This window comes from Lagopus muta, chromosome 6, assembly GCF_023343835.1.
Source record: "Lagopus muta isolate bLagMut1 chromosome 6, bLagMut1 primary, whole genome shotgun sequence".
Classification (NCBI taxonomy): Eukaryota; Metazoa; Chordata; class Aves; order Galliformes; family Phasianidae; genus Lagopus; species Lagopus muta.
Window position 1 is genome coordinate 28,644,562 of NC_064438.1, and position 23,865 is coordinate 28,668,426.

General features: G+C 39.6%; 1 protein-coding gene and 1 long non-coding RNA gene across 9 annotated transcripts in view; one reads left to right on the top strand and one right to left on the bottom strand.

Moving 5' to 3' along the window:
* PLEKHH1 (pleckstrin homology, MyTH4 and FERM domain containing H1) overlaps window positions 1–23,865 on the top strand; it is a 56,493-nt gene that overhangs the window by 3,472 nt on the left and 29,156 nt on the right. For 5 of the 8 annotated variants that reach the window (XM_048948109.1, XM_048948111.1, XM_048948104.1 and 2 more), the window contains exons 2-6: window positions 6,769–6,944; window positions 12,455–12,517; window positions 15,307–15,456; window positions 18,565–18,648; window positions 20,557–20,638. In XM_048948109.1, coding sequence (XP_048804066.1) covers window positions 6,819–6,944; window positions 12,455–12,517; window positions 15,307–15,456; window positions 18,565–18,648; window positions 20,557–20,638 — 505 coding nt within the window. In that variant the 5' untranslated portion in view covers window positions 6,769–6,818. Of the gene's footprint in view, window positions 1–2; window positions 1,025–5,495; window positions 5,533–5,638; window positions 5,763–6,768; window positions 6,945–12,454; window positions 12,518–15,306; window positions 15,457–18,564; window positions 18,649–20,556; window positions 20,639–23,865 lie in introns of those variants that run through there. The other 3 variants (XM_048948107.1, XM_048948106.1, XM_048948105.1) reach the window with 3 other exon arrangements.
* LOC125694596 (uncharacterized) lies at window positions 8,726–20,087 on the bottom strand. The gene is made up of 3 exons (XR_007377618.1): window positions 19,876–20,087; window positions 16,186–16,286; window positions 8,726–9,819 (listed from the first exon to the last, which is right to left on the bottom strand). It is a non-coding gene; the product is annotated as an uncharacterized LOC125694596 (long non-coding RNA).

Here is a 23,865-nt window from a genome sequence, read left to right on the forward strand (position 1 = left end):
TGTGCAGGGCGAGATCTCGGCAGCAGAATGCGAGAGCCGTGAGCCCTCTTCCTGCCTTGTGACATTTCTGTTCAAGCCACCTTGCGCTCACGGAGAGAAATTTTATTTTTTTCCCTTTGCCAAACGTTTCCCGGTGTACAGCAAGCCCTACCTGCATTTTGTCACCGTGCTTTCTCCGTGCATTCCAAGCCACTCTAGCGAGTGGAAAAAGAGTCTGTGGCTGAACAGATCCAGTGGCCTCGGGGTTAAAAACGTGGGGGTGAAGTTGGCTGTGAGATGGAAAAGAAGAAGAAGAGCTGGGTTTTGCCCGCTGCCCATACCGCTGCCTGCTGCCTGTCTAGAGCAGCGACATAGGAGGAAATTTCTCCGTTCGGTGTTACCTCTGTCATGTTTCTGATGATTCCTTTTTGTACCAAGGTGGTAGCAGACCATGGTTTGGCTCTGATGTTCATGCAGATGCTGGTGCTTTTTTCCAGCAAGTGCTAAGAACTGTGTTCCTTCTGCACTGGGTTCCCCGTGGCAGCCCAAGGAAGCTATTTCCTTAGCTGCCCAAGCACTTGCATCCGCAATATGGAAATGGTGCTTTGCTTCTCTCATTGTTTGCATGGACTGAACGAGCTGCAAACACTTCACATGTAAATATTGTATATCTGAAAATGTTCATTGTAATCAGTTACCTTGGATTCTCAGGAGGTTTTTCAGGTGAAAATATATAAAGTTTGAAGTGCCGCTGGATCCAATGTAGAATTCGGAACTTCTGGGATATTGATTGAATCCAGTCTAGAGAAGAAAACATTAGTTTCTACTAGACATTTTAGCTCCATCAGGATCAAACCTTGGGCACTCAAAGTAAATCCAATTGCATTTGTTTTGGTTAAAGCATTTGGAATAAAACTGTCCCTGATGATCATCAAAACTTTTATACATGGAAGTCCGAACTAGAAGTTTCACATCTGCATTCAGGTTCAGTTGACTTCATTTGCTGCAAGATTCTAAGAACTGAGAGTCTTCTGTTACTTTCATTGTAAGTTGTTTACACTCAACACTCTGAAAATGAAGATGCTCTTCAAGAGATGCCTGCATTTAAGAATCAAGTTTTGATGATCTCAGCTTTTCTGAACAATGTGGCTGCTTTCTGTTTCCCACCTCCCCATAGAAAGCATATTGCACCTGAAAGTATGTTTCCTGACTTCTTCACATGCCAGAGGAAAAAAATGTAGGATCAATTTTATATAAGCATATAAATACTGTTCATAAAACTGTATAAATTATCTATCTGATTTGAAAATTACCAATATCTGAGCAAAAATCATATCCAAAAACTTAGTGGATCAACATAGTTAAGACTTCTCAAAAAAAAAAAAAAAAAAAAAAAAAAAAAAAAAAAAAACACAAACTAAATAAATATCATATGAACTCTCATGCTCAATAGAAAGGATTTCATGTCAGTCTGCTAGATTAAAGTTGATACTGTAATTCATAAAGCACAAATTGAATGCTTCTGTTCCGGAGACAAGGTGGGGAGGAGCAATGTATTCAACAGCAACTGAGAATTCAGAAGTTTGAAGGACAGTTGTAATTTAGCAGATGAAGATAAGAGTGAGGTGGTAGACGTGGTTTCAGAGTGATATGATGTATTTCTCTGAAATGGTGCAGCTTTTACTAGAGAGAAGAAGATTTAAACCCAATCTCTGGTCTTCTGAAGTCATTTGATAGGATGACACTTGGGAAAATGATTAGCAAATGCTGAGAAAATGGGGATTAATAGAAGAATGATAAGATGTGCAAAGAAATGATGGAAGAGAATGTGACACTGTGCTGAAGAGGGGATGTTGAAAGGCATTTTATTGGAAGAATTGAATGGGGTTTAGTGAAGAATGAAGTGAATGCTAATGGAACAACAAAAAATTGTGCATTAGCTGTAGTAACAAAATGTATAGAAAGCCTGGGAAGTCATTGGTTAGAAACAGCAGAGGAGGAAAATGTGTGAATATACCTATTGATCACAGGATAAAAATGGGCCTGCTAAAATTTGAAATAGACTGCAGTACGGAGATCCTTGACCTTGCAGAAATCTGGTGCAGACCTGTGCTTTATTAATCTATTCCAGGATCTCTGTAATGAGACCCCCCACACTCTTACATCTGGCACTTGTGAAGGAAGGCTAGCTCCGATTCCTCTGCTCTGACAATGTTGCCTTGTCTGTGGGTGTTGACCACCAGTGCAATATGGTCATAAAAAGGCAAATGTGGTCAGGGGTGGTAACTCTAGGAGAATTATTGTCTTTACAGAAAGCTTTGGTGACACACCGCCTTCCAGCTGCAGTTGTGGTCACCTGTACAGGAAGGGGAGTGAGAAAGACAAAAGCCACCTCTTATATGCACTGAAGTTGGAACAGGTGCAGAAGGAGGTGGTAAGTTTTTTAGAAGACTGCAAGAGCTCCTTATCTCTGGCCTTGTAAAATGAATTTTCTAAGGAGACATTTTTGCTATCTATGAATGTACCAAGGGGCAAATACGAGGGAGGGGAGGGGAAAAAACGAGTTAGGCTGAAGGACAATATTTTGCAAGAATGAACAGATACAAGCTAGTTATGATTGCATTTATGCTGGTAATTACAAGGCAGCTCATTAGAGGGGTGAGGTTTTAGAACAGGAATAGTGGGAGCAAAAATGCCTGTGTGGTTCTAGGGAAGGGCTATGTTTATTTAAAAAAGGGATTACATGATGCCATTGTCCACAGTTTAGAGGGAATGAGTCTTACAGACCTAGGACACCTCTCCTAGTCTCAGACTTAGATCTGGGTATTTTAGATCAGCCAGCAGTTTTGGTCTAGCTGAGGAAGTTACTTTTGCTCTGACATAAACTGTGCAGTAAATCAGGTTCATTGACTATCAGTGGACTTAAACTGTATGAAAAAAAACTAAAATATCTCTGTGCCTATATGAAAAAATTCATTTGAGAGCTGAAGTATTACATCCTGAGCAGAGGTGCCAGTAAAAAGAATTAGTGTTGTAGGATCCTTCCACAACTAGTGCATTTCTTTTGGCTTGAAAATGGCTGATACCTGTAATTGAGATTGAAATCCTACACTCTTGTGAAGTGTGTGAAAGCCTAGTTAAATGCCTGGCAAGGAACTGGGGCTAGAGATTCTAGTAATTTGCTGGGCTGGACTGTGGAAAAGACAAGTCTGTATTTCTATAAGCTGTACTGGTACTTGCTGAAGAATGCTGATTTTCCTTCCTAAAATTTTTGTTTATTTGTTCCTCGTCCCCTTTTCCACCTCCCAGCACATTGCCTGGAAAACTTCCTACTACTGAAGAAAACTACCTGCCTACAAAATAACTAACAGCTAATGTATGTAGCTAAAGGGGATAAAATGTGCCTTCCTTTATTCATCTACGTACCTGCTGTTCTGAGTTAAGTGGCCTGCTGTGTTATGTGTGCTTACACTATTACATATACTTGGGGTAACTTCAAGCTCTCCTACCTGCAAAATATGAGCCAGCTGTGCTGAAGAGCAGATACAACCAGAGGGACATCTTAAGCATTCTCATCTTACAAAGTCAGATGTACAAGCAGTAAGGCTGAGTGACTTCACTGCTCTTTCCCAAGTCTTGGCCTGTTGCTTTGGCCCCAACTCAGGGAAGCTCTGAGTTTGCCTGTGAGCAGGTGAGAAGTCCCTTTAAGTTTGAGATTCATTGTTTTAATGAAGTTGATGAACTAATAACTATTTTGGCTTTGCAAATGTTTGTTCTTGTAGTGTTGCACAGCTTGTTGCTGGGCTGTACACATTCATTTGGTATTATAATGTCTGCTAACGCTCAGCCACTTCTCATTTTGATTAAAGGCACTATCATTATGCACATCTTACATAATCTGTGCCCATTTTAAAACAAAACAAAACTTCTAAACAGTTACCGAGTAACAAAATTAAACAACCACAGCTTTCTCCACTTTGTGGAATTACAACTCTTGATGTCTTCTACATCTTCAGTTTTGTCTTCAGACATCACTTGTTCCTAGCTAGGTCTATCTCTTTGTTTTAATGAAGTGCTTGTTTAGATAATCTTCCACTGTCTGTCATCTTCACATGATGTCTGATGGCTGCAGAGATTGGTCAAAGTGAAATGCTTAAGCTGCAGTAAAAACGATGTTCAGAGCTCAGAGGCTGTGTTTTCTGTCTCTCACTGCCTGTGTTCTGTTACAGTAATGTAAAACAAATGTGGAAACGAAATGCTCTGCATATGATGTTTCAGTCTGAAGACACCCATATGATGCTTGTAGTCACTAAAGCCTGCTTTCTGTGGCACAGGAACAGATATAGTAAAGGTGGAGCTTTTGGCGTGCTCTAAATCTTAGCTTAGATTGTTCAAAATGTTCAAGATAATGGACTTTTTGTCATTGCCCTTCCTCAGACTGGGAAGGATGAAACACAGAAATAAAGAGGTCAGCAATAGAATTGACAATAGTAGAGCATTCAAGTCTCTTGACTCCTTGTCAAGATGGATGTCATTTCCAGCAGTGATGGTGGACACAGGCTGCCTCTGGACAAGGAACTTTGGGCAAACTGACCACAAGCTGCTTGCTTGTCTGTGCTGAAGAGATGGACCATCTGTCACAGCAGCATGTGTGAGCAGGAATATGTGATTCCTCTTGCTGCTGTTGACATGGAGGAAATGAGGGATTGAATGGTGCTGCAGTGGGGGATGGGGGGACGCAAGGAAAAAGAGCTCTATGTCCCAAAGCTGCACTGATGCTTTCCTATCTGCATCTTGGAAATCCACATCATATTCTTTCTCCTTGTTAGCTTTTTTCCTGCAAGCTTGTATACAGAGATGCTCAGGTCACCTGAAGTAGGTTTTGGTTTAAAAAGCTGCAACTTCTTTTCTTGGTAGCCTGTACACAGAGCAGCAAACAGGCTTTCAGTGCATGGATTCTCTGTGTATGCTTCTTTGTATCTTTTTCATAAGCAGTACTGTCCAGCAGTTTGCATTTCCATTCTTCCGCAAGCTTCATTTTAGTCAGCAAGTGTGAATAAGGACTTACAGTGCTTTTTGCTTCCTAGGTCTTTTTGTTGGATAAGGTCTTCTGATATTATTTCAGAGTCTGACTGAAAGCATGGAATACATCAGGTTTCTAATGCGAGTTCACTTTTTGCATATTCATAGTTTTCAGATATACTGTTGCCAAAAAAAAAAAAAAAAAAAAAAAAAAAAGTTCTAGAAATGTATTTATTGGAAAATAACATGAAAGGTCTGTAAACATAGGAAAAAACAAATTCCTGGTTTTTGACCGTGGTTAACTTTAAAAGATTTGCCCACTCAACCCAGTAGGTTCTTTCCATCTCTTATTTCTGGAATTCAGCATTAAATGTGTACCTGGAGAGTTAAACAGGAACATGATGCGTGTAGAAGAATAATCTGAGTTGAATGTGTCTTGAGTAACTGTGTCTAGTTCTTCCAATGTTCAAGGCTTTCTCTTCTACTCTCTGCAGTGCTCGATAACGTTAGAGGCACGGTCGTGTTGTAAAGGTTTGTATTTTTAACCTGAGTCTTGAATGAGAAAATGTACAAGCTTTCAGGGTTTCATGTTGTGTAACTTTGTTTCTTCTGATTTTTTGTTTATCCCTATCTGTAGGCAGGTCCTATTGCAACATCAAATACCCCAAAATGGTGGAGAGGAGTCCTGCCCAGACTTGGGGCTGTTCAAGGCTAGAAAAGTTTATTTTATGATATGACAAAACCTGGATGCCAGCTGGCTGGTAAGGAGAGCACAGACCTTACAAAGCACAAGAGAATCTCTAGCTCCTCCTTAGGCCTTGTGTCCAGCTCTGCTGTCAGTACTGAGCAGCATGTGCATTGCCTTACATTTTCCAGAGAGCAGGACTTGAAAAGTCATTCTGAGACTTAGAGCTGACAGGACAGCTCACTGTCTTTTTCAGACGGGAAGAGGAATTCTTGAGATTAACTAAGAATTGGATGCAATTTGTGGACAGTGTTACTTCATATGTCGCTTTCTCTTAACAGTCTGCATGATGTAAGACACTGGTGTCTCAAATTGGTAATGAGTGAGTTATATTTTAAAAGTTTTATTGACTTGAGAGTTTGCAACCATACTGGTATGAAGAAGGTGGGGGGAAAAACACTTCTAGTTCATAGGAAAAGGCTGAGCAGGGCTGTAAGGATGGCAAAACGGCTGTGAAATTTGCAGTGTGATGCACTAGCAAATTATTTAGTCTAAAGGTAAAAGTTTATTTGAATATTTATCTGTTACCCATTAATGACTGTCTTTCATATGATTAAATGCTTCACTATGCTCATCTGTAGTATCTGTAGCTGCATGCAGCTGTGCTCTTTCATTTTCTAGATTTCCACCCTCTTCCAAATGCAGCTGTGTCTGTGGAAGGTATCACTGCTCACTGGAGTTCATCCCTGCTCATCAGCTAGAAACCATCATTCTCTCCCCACTGAGAGGGTGATGAGGGCAAGTTCTCCTGAGTTCACATAATTACCCACATCCTGACCATTAACAAGGTCAGCGCAAGTTGGTGTACTGTTGTATGATCAATTTATCCATAACAGCACTAAAAAGAGAAACTTCTGGCAGAGGGCATGTCTATAACTTGGGATAGCACCACTTCATAGTCGGCTTGTGGAAGAAATCACCTTTGTTCCCAGTCCTATTGACTAAACTGAGGAAGACTAGGCCTAAGGAATGAAAAGTTTGCCAGTTTAAAATGCTGGTTTTTTTTCCATTCTTTTCTCTAGGATTTTTAGAGCACCAGAGAAGGTATCCCAGGTGAACAAATAACTTCACAATGGCTGAACTCACAGAGGAGAGTGGCAGCTGTATGGACTGGCAAAAGCGATGCCTTGCATTGGAGTCCCAGCTCTTCAAATTCCGCTTGCAGGCAAGCAAGATCCGAGAGCTGTTAGCTGAGAAGGTGAGACAGTGGTGACTTCGGCTTCATTCTGAATTATAGCAGGAAAGCAAAAGTTCTCTAAATACTGACCCATCAGGCAAAGTCCTATTTGCAGTAGGGATCTCTTTCTGATTTACACTAAGTCATTTCACTTTTCTTATATCTCTTGAGGTACAGGGATGTTGCCATAGTGGTATAAAATGGTGTTAGTGAAAATAAGCATTTGGATTTGTTTGTTGGAAAATCACCAGATATTCTGACTACTGGAAAACACCATAGCAAGATTCTGGACCTCTAATGTGTGAGGTAGCTACAGAGCAAAGGTGGATTCTTGTAATTATAGTAGTAGGTTTGGCAATAGAAAAGCTTATAAGATGAGAAATTATACTGTAAGACTGGGCAGTGGTACATGTATTGCCATAATGTTAGAATAATATTGCATAACCAGTCAAAACATTCTGGAGATGCTGAAGATTAGAACTAAGATGCTTTTCAAGATCAGAGTGTTAGAAATTTGCAGAGTATCTCGTTTTGAGGCAACTCCTACCAAACTCTTTGAAGTGCTTTATATGAATTTGCCTGCAATCTTAGGGGAGAGGAGTAGCAAAGATTAGAGATTTTGATATAGGTATTTTTGGTGGGGATTTTGTTTGTTTTATTTGTTTTTGTCTGATTGTTTGTTTCCACCATGGTGTACATTTTCTTTATCTCAAAATAGTTTACATTTCAATTTGAATTCAAGCTTTTTCATTAAGCTCTAATTTGCACATTATACAAGTTTGTAATTCACTGTGGAGTTCCTTGTTTCAAAATGTGACTTACAATATTTCAGTCCAGTTAAAGATTATTCAGCCATTCAATCGCTGTTATCAAAGTGAGTACAATTCCTTTCAGTCGTGCTTTGCTAATAATAATAAAAGTTGAAATCTTTGTGACTGAATGCAGCTTACTCTGAATGCTTTTAAGCTATACCTGATGATAGATGTGCTCCATTTTGGGTAACGTAACCTCTGTGTGTTTAAGCCTGCCTGGTTTGTCTTTATTTGTTGTGTTTTTAAATTACAACAACTTCAGAGGGGAGTGATTTTTATTGTTGCTTTCAGTCTAATTACATTTCCACTAATGCTTTACACTTTATGTGAGACAGTGACTCCACCTCTCGTGTTGTTTTAAGAAATAATGCAATTCTAGTACCCTGTTCATCTTTTGAAGGTAGATTTGGAGGTGGACCTTAGATATTGTTTGCCTTTGAGAATGTTAAAAGTAGTCATAAGTTGATTTAGACAAAAGAGTGTAAGAATCATGTATGCATGTGGTGCAAGTCTGGTAACAACAACTGTGATGTGCAGCACTCCACAGACTCCATAATGCAGGAGAAGTAGCCATGTGCTTTGTTAACTCTTGACTATTCCCCAGAACACAGAGAAACCCGTCTATCAATATTTTGGAGAGCAGATTTGGCAGGCACCTCTCGGACTGTCTGTTTAGGGATGTCTGCGAGCCACAGCAGAGAACAAAATTGTAATCAGTTGTGTGGGGCTGCTCAAGGAAGGGGCTCTATGACAATTCACCCATCCATTTGGTCAAAGCAACATTCTGTTAAAATTAAGGATCTGCTTGGTTCAGTGGTCAGGTTACTCTGTAACTACGTGTACAGCACCCTGTAGGCTCACTTGGAGGGTCAAAGAGCTATCAGGCTTGCAATTCCTACTCTGAATGTCATACAGGAAGGGCAGAGCACCAGCGAATGTGGGTCAGTTTGTGTCCTCTCCTGACACAGGTGGACTCAAGAACCTAGAGCAGGCGCTCAAGCATGCGATGTTCCCACTGCACAGTTGATGGCAAGTCTCCTCTGTCTCAGGTTCCCAACTGTTCTGCAATTACTTCCTCAGAGGTTTATTTCTCTTCCCTACAGGCCCCATAGTATGTCAAGGTTCCTGTCCACAGTGCCTCCTTCTACTCAGATAGGCAGTGATGCAGAACCAAAAAAGATGCATGTATTATGCCTTATAATGCCAATTTCAGGGATTTTTTTTATCTATAGCATAGTATCTAGAGATATTATCTATATTTTTATTCTATAGCAACTGTGATTCTGTTTATAATTGGGTCCATCTGTGAGAATGAAGAAATACAGACATTTTTGAAATTGTACTGCATTTCTTACAAGTTTTGAGGGAAGATAGAGAATCTCGAGAAATGGACACCATTTGAAACTGTGAGGCCAACCTGTGGTGCTCCTGAGAACCCCTGATATGGTTTTAGCAATGGGATTTTTTTTTTTATTATTTATTTATTTTTTTTTTTAAATCAAACATGGCTTTGTCAGGGAAAGCTACTGATTGAAGGCTTGGAAACCTGATTCCCAACTTTAAATCATTCTTCAACTAATTTTTGGATTTAAAGGCATATTTTGCTATTTTAACTCAAAAAACTAAATTAAAAAGAAAAAAAATCACTCGTAGTACAATGCATGCTAACATTTTAAATCCTTCAGATTCTTAAAATCCGCTTAGACAAAATAATCTAGATCACTGTTCAGAACAAGAAGAATTTAAAACCCAGCAGTTTAACTGCCAGCACCGCAGTTCACATGGCGTGAGCTGCCACGTCAGTAACCTGGGCTCAGCTTTCCAGCAGCACTGCTTGGGTTGGCTCACGCCTGGCTGCAGGTGAGCAGTGCCAAGGTGCCTCAGCACAGTGCCCCAGGCAGCACTCTGCTGTCCTCCTGCACTCCCCTAGCATGCAATAGCCATGGATGCCTACTTGGTTCAGCCATCAGCAGGGGCCCGTTGTCTCTGGAATCAGCCAGTTATTTCCATTCTGGCTGCTCTGCTGGTGAGTGACACTGCAAGCTGTTGTCTTGGCAGCACAGTGACCTGGTTACAAGTGAGCTCTTGAAGAGAACAAGAGGAAATTGAGGCTGAAACATGCATGAACTTTTTTCTACTTAGTTTTATTTTGCATGTTCTGAGCAGTCAGGAGAGAGAAAGCCTATCTGAATGGCAAATAGAAGGATCTTTTGCAGCTTTTAAGGGCCATCTGTCTAGCTTTTACCAGTTTCTGTACTAATTCGATAAAAATGAACACTTAAAAAAGCCTCTTTTGTCTCATGCAATGAGGGCTGTACAACTGGGCCTGTTTCTCTCTTCATACAAGCTAGTGTATGGGAGAAGAGTTACTTGGATTTGCTTTGCCACTAATTTTTTTCTATGTGAACTGGGTCAAGTTATTTAGTAGCATTTGTCAAATTATAAAGCATTCTGAATGAAAGGACCCATGTAAATACCGAATATTACTATTAGTTCATTGAGGGATTTGAAAGAGCGTTACAAGCATGGATGTATTAAAATTTAATGTTCTCCATTGAGATAGTTGGCACCAGGGATGGGTGAAGTAATCATTTTTGTCTACAAGAAATGCAGTGGTTACTTAACTGTTCATAGTAGGGCAACCCAACAACATAGTAGAGGAAGTTAAGAAAAGTGCAAGTTCATTTAAGGTTACAGAGGGGATTAGGGTGACAGGATGTAATTGATTTGCCTGGAACTTAGCCAGATCATCCTGATTGCACAAGAAGTTTCATAACCCTTTAGTGATCAGGAATGGTCCCAACATACTTAATTCATTTTATCCTGATCAAGAACCAGGACAACTACTAATGAAAAACAAACTGTCTTGAGGCTGGAACAATAAAGTATTTTTCTTTCAGCCAGAACAATGCTGCCTTTTTAAAATAACTTGAGTCTTTCATGGAGATCTCCCATTGTGAAGAATCCAGCTGTACATCTAAGAGAATAGCCCTTGGGGAAAAGTCTACAGATTCATCCAAACTGTGCTGAGAATGTAGCTCCCATCATTTCATGAGAAAACTAAAAGAAACTGACTTAGAATCTACTGTTAGAAACAGCCTTCGCTTTCTAAAGTGTATTACGTTTCCAGTTTGCATGTCTTTTGAGGGCACAATTGCTATTACCTGTCTATGGTGATTGCTATTCCAAGACTGACAGAAAAATGCCTGAGGAGACCACTATTCCTAATGGACAAAGGCTTGTGCCCAGACAACTGCTGTAATGTTAACTGCCTAGACCTCAGTCTCTTAAGTTTCTCAAATACTCTGTCTTTTCTATGACTTCGGCTGTGTGGGTAATCTTTCGTAGCATCTCTCTTCTCTGCCAAGGAAGCGCCCTCAATCATCTGGAGATTAAGCTCCATGAACTGTGCTGTTCTTGACTGCTATACTGAAAAAATAATAATAATAATAATTATCACATAGGTACCTGATAGGTATCTACACATGGCACTTTCTAACTTCCATGGTGTGCATTCCTTTGTCATGGCTTTTTTTAGTTACATGATCACTGATGTGTCTATGTGCATATAATTCTGATAAGTTTTTCAGTAGGTATCAATTTGCTCTTTTTGATTAACATATGAAGAGGAGTCTTGTTGCCATCTAAAGGATGGTAAATGAAAACATAGGAATACTGACATCTGCCTTCAGGGTAATCAACTCAAGATGAATGAAGTTCCCTTTCCAAAAGCGTTGATACTATTCCAATAGTGTCCAACTTGACTTTTATCCAGAGTCATAAAATGTATCAAAGAGAAGTCCAGTTTCCCTTGCAGTCAAGTTTCCTGCTTGAGGCATGATTCTTTTAATTTACTGAAGCTATTTCTTTCTCATTCTTTCATGAGTAAAACACTAGTAAATGCTGAAAATTCAGTGTAGCTCAATGGCTGAAACTTAGTGACATAGATATTACTGGACTAAAACCTGAAACCCATCAAATAGGGGTGAGGATGGAAGACGACCTTGCAAACATCAAATGAAATCCTACTGCTATTTAAAAATAAACACATGAAAACAGAGGTGTGGGGGAGATTATTGTTAAGTTGTTAGAAGAACACTGAATGCATCTGTATTTCACAAGTGATGAAGCTATTTGTTTACCTGTAGATCATGTTTCAGTAGAAGCAATGCTCAGATTAAGTACCATTAGTTTGCAAAGTTCTTTAAAATGAAAACTAAGAACATTCATAATCCTATCAGATACAAGTCTAGGATACTTCTGAAGCTAAACCAAAATATTCACTGATTATAAAGGGACATAATAGAGAACCTGCTGAGGGACTTCCAAGGTGTGATTATTTTCTTCACCACCATAAATTTGAGATGAAATGAAAACAGGAAAAAACTATGAACTGTAGGCAGGCTTCTTGCAGGAACAGCCTATGGCACGTAAATTGTAGAGATGAGGTCAAGAATTTGGAACTATTTTCTTGACCCATGTAATGAATGATGAAGCTCACTAATGAGGAAACAGTTCCAGTAAATTCAGACTGGGGCAGATGACTGGGAAAGGTCAAAGGCTTTTTTCCGCGGTCCAGAGTTGACCAGTTAACCCAAGAGATGCCAAAAATCTGTGACCTACCTAAGGAATGGAAGGTTTGAATTCTAACAAATGAACCTCCAGATGATGATTATTTCTTTTTCCCCCCTCTTCCCTACTTCTTTTCTGGCTCTGAAGATGCAAGAATTGGAACAGAGAGTGATAGAAGCAGAGCAAAGAGCTGAGGATGCAGAGAAACAGGTAAGATGTTCTCTTATGTTGCTCTGGTGCAAGCCAAGTAGGAACTTACTCTAAACTCCCTCCAGTTTAGCATACAGACAGCACCTTGTACTATACTAGGGAACACTGATTTACCACACTAAATGGATATTCAGGTCGTATTTCCTGGTCTTTGAGTCTAAACTATGAACAGCTTCCCAAATGCGTCCACATTAAGTGAAAACCAGTTCTTTATATATGTCACTCTACTTTACAGCCTTTACCTCTTCACTTATGACAGGCACACTAATTTTAGGAAAAGCTAGGGGATGTAGTACCTCAGGATTAAACTGCAGAGATAAAGCTGTCTGACAGGTCCTCAGAAAATAAATATATAAGCAGTACTGGTAGAGAAATGTCTAGAAGTAGAAAAGTCCTGCAGAAGAACCATAGCATCTCTGCAAAACCAATCAGTTATTTTAGTCTTTCTTCTCATCAGTAATTGCACTAAATGAGACAGAGAAAAGCAGTAAGAGCAAGATATGATGCACTGTACTATAGCCATTGGAAAATTAGGTGTGTTTTCTAAGCTAGTACTTCTGTGTTCCTTGAGTAATGGCTAAGTAGACAGAATGGCTTCATGCTTGTGGACAAAGAATAATGTAACTTTAGGAAGCATATTATTATACAGTCTGCACTGTAAAACACAATTGTAACACAAGCCAGGAAGGGCCAGATGGCTTGGGCTCCTGCATCACTGCAAGCAACAGATAAATGGAGGCTTTGAATTGAACCAGCTCCCTTCAGGTGGTCAAAAACTACAGGACTGAGCATAGCGTCAGAGATTAAAGCATAGAACTAAGAACCATCTAAGATGGTTGGGAATGGCTGTCAAACATTTTGGCAGTGAAGGACTGAACAGACTGTTATAAGCACTGGGAAACACCACCTCAGAATTAGGAACTTCCATCTGTAAAACGTAGTTTTGCAAACCTCCACCAGTTCTGTATTAATGGTGAGATTTCTTTATTCTGACCAATTTAAATTTAGGAAGGATACTAGCTGCATGCTGTTGGCCTCTAGGCAAGATCAGTCAATTGTCAACCAAGAACAAGAATTGTTCATGAGAGTAATATCAATAAGCTCACACAAAAACAGATGAACAAAGGTAACGTTGACTGTTACTGCATCAGGAATTGCGTCTATGATATAGGAAGATGCAATGATACCAAGAGGCAGATGTAGGGAAAGTCAAATCCAAGCCAGGGAATGAGCAAAACAGTACTTGACTGGGAAGGAGTAGAAGGGGCACCCTAAGGCAAATGAAGGTTCTGCAGCTTTGTATAGGGTAGGTCCCAAAGACCAGCAACCTTCAAAGCTATATAGTCTGCCTTTCTAGCACTTTGGCCCCACATAGAGAAATGTTGCTAGAGGCATTCCTTGCCTACCTAACAGCCGGAAGATACAACAGAATAGAGTAGGGCCATTCCTTTCAGCTAACAAATGTATTTCTAATGAATGAGAAGCAGCTTACAAAAGAGAGGGCTCTGCATCAAGTGTAAAATCCCTTGTTTTCTTTCACTCCAGGATTCTGAGGGATTGGATTTGTTAATTCAATGGGCTCCCTGAAGCTGCCAACCTCAATTAAAGAAATCTGTATTTGCAGTCCCCACTCTGTGCCTTTAGCACAGAGTCAACATTTGGGCATCATAGAGAAAGAAGGTGCCATCTTTTTTTTTTTTTACTATAATCACCCTAAACTCTAATGAAAACATCTGACTCAGCAGGGTCAGTTTTTTGGCTCAGATATTGAGTGCCTACCTTTCTTACTCAGAATGAGTAAGAGGCATTGTGCTTCTCTACTTAACATAGAGAGACAGAAGAACAAAATGCAGCTGCCAGTACGAGGTGCAGTCTGTTCAACAGAGCATGAATAACTCACTTGCACAGGCCCTGTGAAGTGCCCATCTTCTGCCTTTCTGGTTCCAAACTCAGGGCAAATTAACAGTACTTGGAACTGGTTATTTTGCAGATTCAGTCTGTCTGGAATGCACTGGAGTCAGATATCTTCTTGTTGTTAAATACTGCATTTAACATTTGAATTAAGCTAGCAGAAATCCACTTTAGGAATGGAAGATTTATAATCCACTGCATTACGATGAAGTAGAGATTAAAAAAAGACTGGGATATTGAGGCAAATTGATTTTGAAGAAAGTGAAGTTTACAAAATCAATTAAAAATTTAGAAGGCTCCAGCAGCAACTAAATTGTAAAGCATTGAAACCTGTCAGTAGTGAAGGAGCACTACATTGTTTATCTCAGCAGGAGAATCACCAAGTGTTGGCACTCACAGGAGCTCAAGAATAGGCAGATCTATAAAAATATGCTTACCAAATTGTTACCAAGTTACCAAAACAGTATCTTAAGCTGGAGATCATAGAGAAAAGTTGTTCTGGTGCATACTTCAGTGCTGAATGGGGTTAAAAAGCTGGCTGTAGTATTGCAAAGGAGGAAAACATGGTGTACCTTGCTTAAATATCTGTACAGACTGTAGTGCCTGCACAGTCTGTCTGACCGATAACATGTAAGTATGTAACCATTCACAGTGTGTTTGTGTTCATTTTCCAGTTTGCAGCTGTTACACCTTCTGCAGTGCAAACAAATGGACAATGTCCTTATTGTAAACAGTAGTTAAGGTTTTTTCTTCCTATTCTGACTACAAAAATATGAAATAATAAATATTCCGTGAGTAAGGGTCTTACCACTAAAGAAGCAGCTCCTTCATTTGCCTTTTTTTTTTTTTTTTTGTTCTCCCTCTGATTGTCCTTACAGGTCAGAGTTATGGGAGAGGAGATAAAACTAGCCAACATGAAGACTAGTGAATCAAACAGCACTCTGTACAGGAAATATCAAGAGCTGATGAGTACAGTGCAAAGAAAGGAAGATGCGATTAGCAGACTGGAGACACAGTTAGCAAAACAGGTAAAGGCCTCTTCTGCACGCAGATTTGTAGACTTCATGAGCTGGAGGGACTTTGTAACATATGGTTCAAAGGTACAGCTTGTCTCCATTACACATTAGCCTCTTGCAGAGGATTTGAAGGTAACTCAAATGATGTCTTCCTCAGTGAGATTTTTCTCCTTCCTTTCTCTTTTCAGACAAACCCTTCATTCAGCCCCAGTAGCACTTGTCTCTTCATTACAAAAGATTAATACATATCATTCAAGGGCTTACAGTACTGTTGAATGGTGACACCCTAAATTGTAATGCTCAAATCTAGGTGTTTGTCTGGCTTCCTAGCATATAGATTGCTCTACAGATTCATTGCAGGGCTCATCTCCGACTCAGTGTGGGCTGCATCTTGGGAAGGGGCTTTTCCTAGTCTTCAGGGATTCTTTGACACATTTCTTGTCTTGCCAGATGCCTTCAGTATAAAAGACAACCTCTTAGCCTTTTCCATTTTCATTTGGTGGATGACAGGAGCTAAACTGACAGCAGAAATTTCAGCTCTTGTAGAGGCCTTGGCCCTGTAGTCTACTTTATAATATGAGGAATGAGATAATCTTATATTACTAAGTAAATCACTTTCTTTTTAATGGAAACTCCTCATCAGAATTTTACTTGGAAAATTTTGGTGTTTGAGTTGCACTTTCAATTTAACTAATTGATAAATTCAAAATCAAAGTAGATTGGTAAGCTGTTGGTACTTACTGAGATCAAGTATAGTGTGTGGAGGTCAGGCACCGGTCTCTGGTTTCAGGTCACTTCCCTGGTCCATCTTACTCAGAAACAACGTAGATGAAGTTTTTCTTCTGGAAGAAAAACAAGACATTGAGAAGGAGATATAAGAGTGATCAAAGTCTAGAAGCAGTCATTGCAATCAAAGATGAAAGAAATTTTGATTTACCCATAAATACAAGGTGTGATTAAATTAAAATAAATAAACAGAAGTTGGAAAAGCATTTCTGTTAGCAGAAATCTTTTTATTCCAGCAAAAAGAGGACAATTTCAGACAAATAACACTCTCTCTGGGTCACTGGTTTAATTTCAAAGTGGAATGAGATAGTGGGAGTTCTGGAAGTTCATTTGGTGCTGTAATGTTGCCATTCTATTTGCTTTCACCAGGTTGGGGAAAGCTGTAGAGTTCACAGTATTAATAAAAGGACACTGAGGTCATGTCTGCACCACACAATAGCATGGGACATAATGAATCCCTAACTGCTCCTGGATATTTAGGCACAATAACTGCATCTGTGGGTGCTGTGCCTGAGCAAATTGGTTATGCTTGGAGATTGGGCTTAGTAAGCTCTGTCACAATGCTGTCATAATGTTGCTAGTCTGGTTTAGGACCCTAAATGAAATACTGGTTTTGTACTTCACTGTGTAGTATAGCAATATTCTGAATCACTTGTCACTTGCTTCCTGAATTATTAGGGATTCAAAAGCATAACTATATTATGTTTATTCAGAGGACTATAGTAAATCCACTGTATTTGTTTGATCATTTCAGATCAACAGTCACATATAATATTATGACTCTAGCAAAGACTGGCACCTGATAATTAGAAACACACACAGCTATGTTCAGAAAGAAAAAAAACTAAATAAATCCTCCTCTTGAAGCATGTGATTAGATTACTTTTATTTCATTGTGCTCTACTACAAATTTTATTGCTGCTCATAGTGTTGCCAGGGTCTGTTTTAAGGTCAGGAAGCTCATTTGAATAAAAGCGTTTAAATGTGCAGCTATGGTGACTAAAAACATGCAGTGATTAAGAGTGATGCTAAGATGTGGCAACTTAATGAACTCCACATAAATACAGTAGTTCCAGTAACTGAACTTATGTTCTTCAGGGTTGGGTTTTTGTTTGTTTGTTTGTTTTGTGGTTTTTTTTTGTTTTTTTTTGTTTTTTTTTTTTTTAAACACCCCCCCCCCCAAAGAAAAAAAAAAAGAAAAAAAAGAAAAAAGACATTCACTTCTGTTTTCACAATTAGTGATATTTGTACACATCAGCAAATAAAAGAAAAGCTGACAACACCAACTGCTACCAGTAACTATTACTTTTTGTCCCTTTAAGGAAAGAATTTAAAGGCTGAATATATCACATAGATTATATTCCCACTCCCTACCATGCCTCTAGTACTAGTTTCTCCTTACAGTCATTTAAACCACAATGTAGATAGGAGGCCTTTCTACGACAGTGCTCCCGATGAACTCATAAAGGAGATAAACAGAAGGCTTCAGGTGACAATAGTGCCTATCTAGTGCCTTGCCGAAGAAATTCTCAGAAAAGGAGAAAAATGCAGCTGAGAAAACACACCTGCAGAAATAACGTAGCAATGCTGCTCAATCAGCTGCTCGGGAGAAAAACGTTCATTGTACAACTGTATTTCCATAGCACTGCTTTGTAGAATAAAAACTGCTTGCATCAATATGTAAACATACAACTACTTCTACCAACAAAAAACATCCTGGCAGATCTCACTGTTTCAAGATCAGATTCTTAAGCTTTTAGATCTGTTTACTCATTTTATCTACATTCTCAAAGAAAGTTACTGATACTGCACTTTACTAACAATTTGTTCATGTGTTAGTTTCCATCTCATGTCTTTGATCTGTACTGTACACAAGTACTTGCAGCAAATGAATTGCTTTTGCTTGCAAGAATTACACTGTCTTATAAATCATGTACTGGCACTGCTTAATTTTTCATTACCCACACCAGCAGGTGTATTTTGCAGGGTGGGGTGGTGAGAGGAAGGACACTACAGATGCTCAACACTGCAAAACCACCTAAAACAGGAAAACTTGGAGACTACTTAAAACCATGGGAGAGGGGCAATCATTACCTAAGCTAGGCTTGCTATTCCACAACAGGCTCTTAAAATAATCCTGTGAATTTGACTCCAGGGACTACATAAGGTGACTTAAAGAACTTGATTTTCAGTGGTTAGCTAGACAGTAATGTCCAAACAGAGTTTTTAAGTTTTACATTTATAATAGGATTGTCAGTGAACAACTCATGCAGTAAACCACTGAGAAAACTGTCAGTTGTAACACCCTAATGCATAGAATTCTTTTTTACACAGAAACAGCTGAGGACTGAGGAAGCCAAAATCATTCAAGAGAAAGCTGCCAAGATTAAAGAGTGGGTAACATTTAAGCTGAAAGAGGTGAGTCTGCAGCCTGCTACCAAGTTTCAAGGCCTATGGGTAAATGCAGTGGCTGCATTGCCTGTATGCTCTTCTATAGGAACAATAGTCTGAAGACAGTCTGCCAGAGAGTCTTTCAGCTTTTTTTCTCCCCAGTGCACACATTCAACTACAGGAATAAAGTCACCCCTCAGGGTTACTTTACTGATTTAGACAAACTATGAATGACTGCTAAGTCACTAGTGCCCAAACACAGGCTCTGTAGAATGTTATTACATCAACTAAACACAAATGGCTTTTCCACAGCTTTCCTCTACCTCCCTTCTTCTCTGAGGTTGCAGCTTCTGTGTTTCTTCCTGACAAAGCAGCTGTAACACAAACATTATCATTTGTTCTTCCGTAGTTTGCCATTCATGACACACTACATCCCTGTTGTCCTACCTAACATTCTTTCATACCTATGCTCTCATGCTTAACCATCCTGTAGACATACACCTTCAGTTGGGTGCAATTCAATACTCTTTAGAGCAATGAAAAGGTAACAATGGGTCATTGCTCAGGTTTAAATATGCCTTAGTTGAGTCTATCCAGCCTTTCTTTTTCATTCTAATGGAAAGCCATTTCAGAACTTACACCAGAAATAAAAAATAAAAAATAAAAAAAAACTTGTTGGAGCTGAAAGTAGTAGTCTTTGTAGACACTAGTTATGCTGAGATATGATTCCATACACTCATTAGATTACCTCTGCAGTTGTGTGCTTGAGAACTTCACTGCTTTTTTAATTCTCCTATATGAGGTAACTTAAGGGGCACCTACACTACTGGCTGATACAACCTAAGGGAAACAAAGGGGTTGACTTAAAGTGAACTGCTGAGAATCCAGGACTATGCATTCACCTTGTGTCTTTATTAGCAATAAGATCATGCTGTGTGATGATCCTAGGTGCACACCATACACGTGTAAATGATAGGTGACTGAAGGACTTAATATCTACATTGCAAATGAAGTACTCTAGAAAGCACCACAAGTACAGTTTCAGCCTTAATTCAAAAATAATCAAAAATAAAGCCTCGTTGGGTGCACTATTGTGCTGAAGATTGCACACTGATATGCTTCAAGCAAAGACATTGATTGCCCTATGAAGCAATGAAACTGCCTCTGACAAATTCTCTACAATACCAGGCAAAGCATCATTAGAAATATCAATAGACATACACACAAAAATAAATAAATAAATAAATGACTCACCCAGGTAGTGACTATGGAACATCCTTTTTAAGGAAACAGCCTTCATCTAGGAGATGTTCTTCCTTTACAGGCTAGCCCTTAAAGGAGCCCAGGAAAGAAGGGAGAGTGGACCCTGGGTCCATCCCTTCTGGTCATGTGGGAAGCACACATAAATTGTTTGCACCTGCGCTTCCTGGGCCAGCCATACTCCATCACCAGGTGCTCAATCACCAGTTAAGGCCATGATCTAACAATTCCTTTACAGACATAAGGCAAAACTGCAAATGTATAACATTTTTTTTCCTTGGTCTTCTAGAGCAGGTGGGGATCTATGGTTACAATAGACATACACATACAGCAGATGGGGATCTATGTTTACACATAGAGGAAAAGTGCTGTTGATTGTCTCTTTCATAACAGTTATTTCTGAAATGGCAATAAGTGATAAACAACAGCAGAAAACAAAACTAAAAGATCTATCTGAGAGGTACAAATAGAATAGACAGGTGATTTGAGAAAGTGCAGGTAAGTGTAAGTAGTGCTGCTGAGGAGGAGGTGACTGGTAGAATTCACCTAATTTTTTCCATTTTCCTGTTCAGATACTTGAATGTAAGTGAAGTTGAAGACTTGTTCTGTGTAGAGGAACACAAGCACATACACATTATGCATTAATTTTCAGTTTTTGTTATTGTTGTTTCATAGCTTGAGCTAGAAAATTACCACCTGAAAAACTGTAATCAGAGGCTGACTGAGCAAATTGAAGCCCTTCAGGACACGTTGCAAGGTAATTGCATTCACCTGGTGTTGTAGCTTATTAACCATCTCAAGAGCAGAAGTCAGCCTTCCTGAGTTACATTCTTCACTTTGTCAGAAACAAACACATCACTGAACAAGAAGTATAGTTGTTCTGTTTTTCAAAGGGTCTGTTTTTAAAATGGTAATAACATTGTTTAGCTGTCTTAAAATATTCTTCATTGGTTTTCCATGAAGGACTGAATGTAGACTCCCCATTTTGCCAATGAAGTAAACCACTGAGATCCTGAATTAAAAGCACTCTGTAGGAAAATGTCAGTGGTGCAGAATAGAAACCTCTGAGGTATTTCACTTCACTTTCTCATGTGAAGCATCCTCATCTTCAGAGGCCGGCCTCCTCTGCTGACATTTGAATTGAGTAACTGAATACTGAATGGGCCAAGGCAGCAGCTGTCCTGTCTGCCTTTCTAAGCTTGGTTCTTTTTTGCTATTGGGTTGGGGTGAAATAAGCAGTTTATATTGCTTGTACTTTTGTGATTCCTGAAGGGAGGATAGATGGAGATCTTTGGTCTCCAGAATTTGAAATCAGCATATTTTGTTGCAACACATTTTAAAGAGGAAAATATTTCCAATTTTCTCCCTTTTTTCTTTCCCTTTTTCACTGTGCTTGGTTTGATCACCTAAGATGAGCCGATTTTCAGAACTTCATGGGGCATGCAGGCAGGGGGTACTTCTTTCCTGCAGAAATCTTTTTCTGGCATTCCCGTTACTCCACAAATAATAGGGCAAGATTCCTTCTAAATCCCACCATGTTTCTAGCTAAATGCTTTATTGGCTGGGTTTTTCTCATCCCCTCTGGCTCTAGCTGTTTACAAAAAGTGAATGGCTGGTAAGCTGCGTTAATAATCTGGTATTAAGTGTTCCCTGTAGCCCAGTGCTCTGGGCAGTAAATAGTTCTACTCTATTCCCCACTGGTCTCACCGTGCCAGGCTAAATTCAGAGGCCCCTGCAAAGGGACAAATCTTTTTGCTTGCCATGCTAATACTAAGAGCTTTTCTGCTTCATCTACTGTCACATCTAGCAAGCTGCAAAACTATCAATTTTACTTAAAATGAATGGCCTTCTTTCAGTCTAACAAAAATGCATGTCAGGCCTGTGTGTTAGCAATAGCTTTGTTAGCATCCAGTTTCTTGGGATCAGTTGCCAAGGTCAGAACAGCTCTGATTATTTTTTTCTCAGCTGTATTTCTGAAAGTGGGCTTTGGCCCCTCCACAATTAATGGTGATTTATTCTGCTGTTTGTGCTTCCCTTTGTTACTTTGTGTCTTCAGCGTTTTTCTACTTCCTCTTAAATCTCTCTGGAGTTTTAACAATTCCTGTGGAGTTTGTTCAGGCAGCGCTTTTCGTAATATGTGGTGAATGTGACTCTGCACAGCTTTACGCAAATTATACAGCATGTTGTGGCTTGCTGCTTTTCAATAAGGCAGAATATAAATGCTAAGGTTAGTGAAAATCACTAAGTGATTAAGTGGCCACATCCCATCTTGCAGGAAATTATGTATGTAGCTTAGCTAGACTTCCAGAAATTTCTAGTGGTGTAGAAAAGAGTAGTTGAGAAGATTAGACATGAAAAAAATGAAATAGGGTTTTATCACAACCAAAGATTAAAATGGCAAAGCTCTAGACTTCTAGATTAACACAAACCAAACCAATCAACCAACCAACCCAAAAAAAAAAACAACAAAAACCCACCACCAAAACATGGATGAGCCTGGCCCAGGGAGATCTGGGGAGTTTTTCTTCCCAATCTTCTTTCAGCTTTGCAGGAGTGTTGGCACAGATGCAGTGCGGAATACAGAATACCAGAATACGTCCTGAGTTGAAGAGACGCACAAGGATCACTGAGTCCCTCTCATGATTCCTCGTAGGACCACCCAAACCCTCTGTCTGAGAGTGCTGTCCAAATGCTGCTTGAACTCTGGCAGGCTTTAGATCATTGCACTGGGGAGCGTGTTCCAGTGCCTGAACACACTTTGGTGAAGAACCTTGTCCCCACCTGAGCCTCCCCTAACACAGCTCCATGCTGTTCTCTTGGGTCCTGTTGCTGTCACCAGAGAGGAAAAATCAGCACCTGCCCTTCCACTCCCATCATGAGAAAGCTTTAAGCCGCCATGAAGCCTCCCCTGATCTCCTCTTCAGGCATGGCTGCTCCTTGAGGTTTGTTGTCCCTGTTCTAACAGTACAGAAGAAAGACTGAACCTACAACATGGTTGTTTGTGGTGTTCTTTCTTAAGCTTAGTGCTAGAAAATAAAGGTCTGAGTTCATAGTATCCGGTGGAATACCACAGGAGCTTGCTATGGTGAGCAAGAGCCACAGAGAATTTGCAGGGCTTTAGCGTAGGTTTCTTGGATAAATAATATCCTCTGCTACTCAAAGTTGTATCCACACTTTCCCATCCTATAAAGTTCTCATTCAGTAGAAATGAATGGAAGGATTGAAGACAAAAGATCCACATTAACCAGTATTCTGGGCCACCTAGGTGGTTTTTGACAGAACATTGTGTAGACAGGTGCATTTCCTTCTTATGTCTGTCTTAAGAGCGGGGTTGGTCTCTTCTCACTGGTGACAGGTGATAGGATGAGGGGAAATGGATTCAAGTTGTGCCAGGGTAAGTTTAGGTTCGATATCAGGAAAAACTTATTTTCTGAAAGGGCTGTTAAGACTGGAGTAGACTCCCCAGGGAGGTAGTTGAGTCACCATCCCTGGATGTGTTTAAAAATTGTTTGGATGTGGTGCTCAGGGACATGATTATGCAGAGGGTTATTAGTTAGGGTGGTATGGTTAGGTTGTGGTTGGACTTGATGATCTTGAAGGTCTTTTCCAACCTGAGCAATTCTAACAGAAGAGACATGAATATGGATAAAAGTAAGAAATAAACAACTACTCTATTGGGTTAAACTGAAAGCTTGTCTAGGTCAGTATCTTGTCTTCTGGTTGACCAGAGAGAAAAAATAAACAACAATAAAAAGCAAGCAAACAAACAAAAAAACCTTTCTTTTGTGAATTTCAAACACACTGCCTTCTAATTTCATTAGGTGTCTCTCAGTTCCATTTCTGTAAGAAACTGTGATTAATCATTTAATCATTTCCTATTCATCTTTTCTGTACCATTCTAAATATTTAACACTTCTCTTATAACTGTCCCTGTGGAATAGTTCTGATTAGGTCAGAGCCTCTCCTCTAGCCTGTCTTGATATG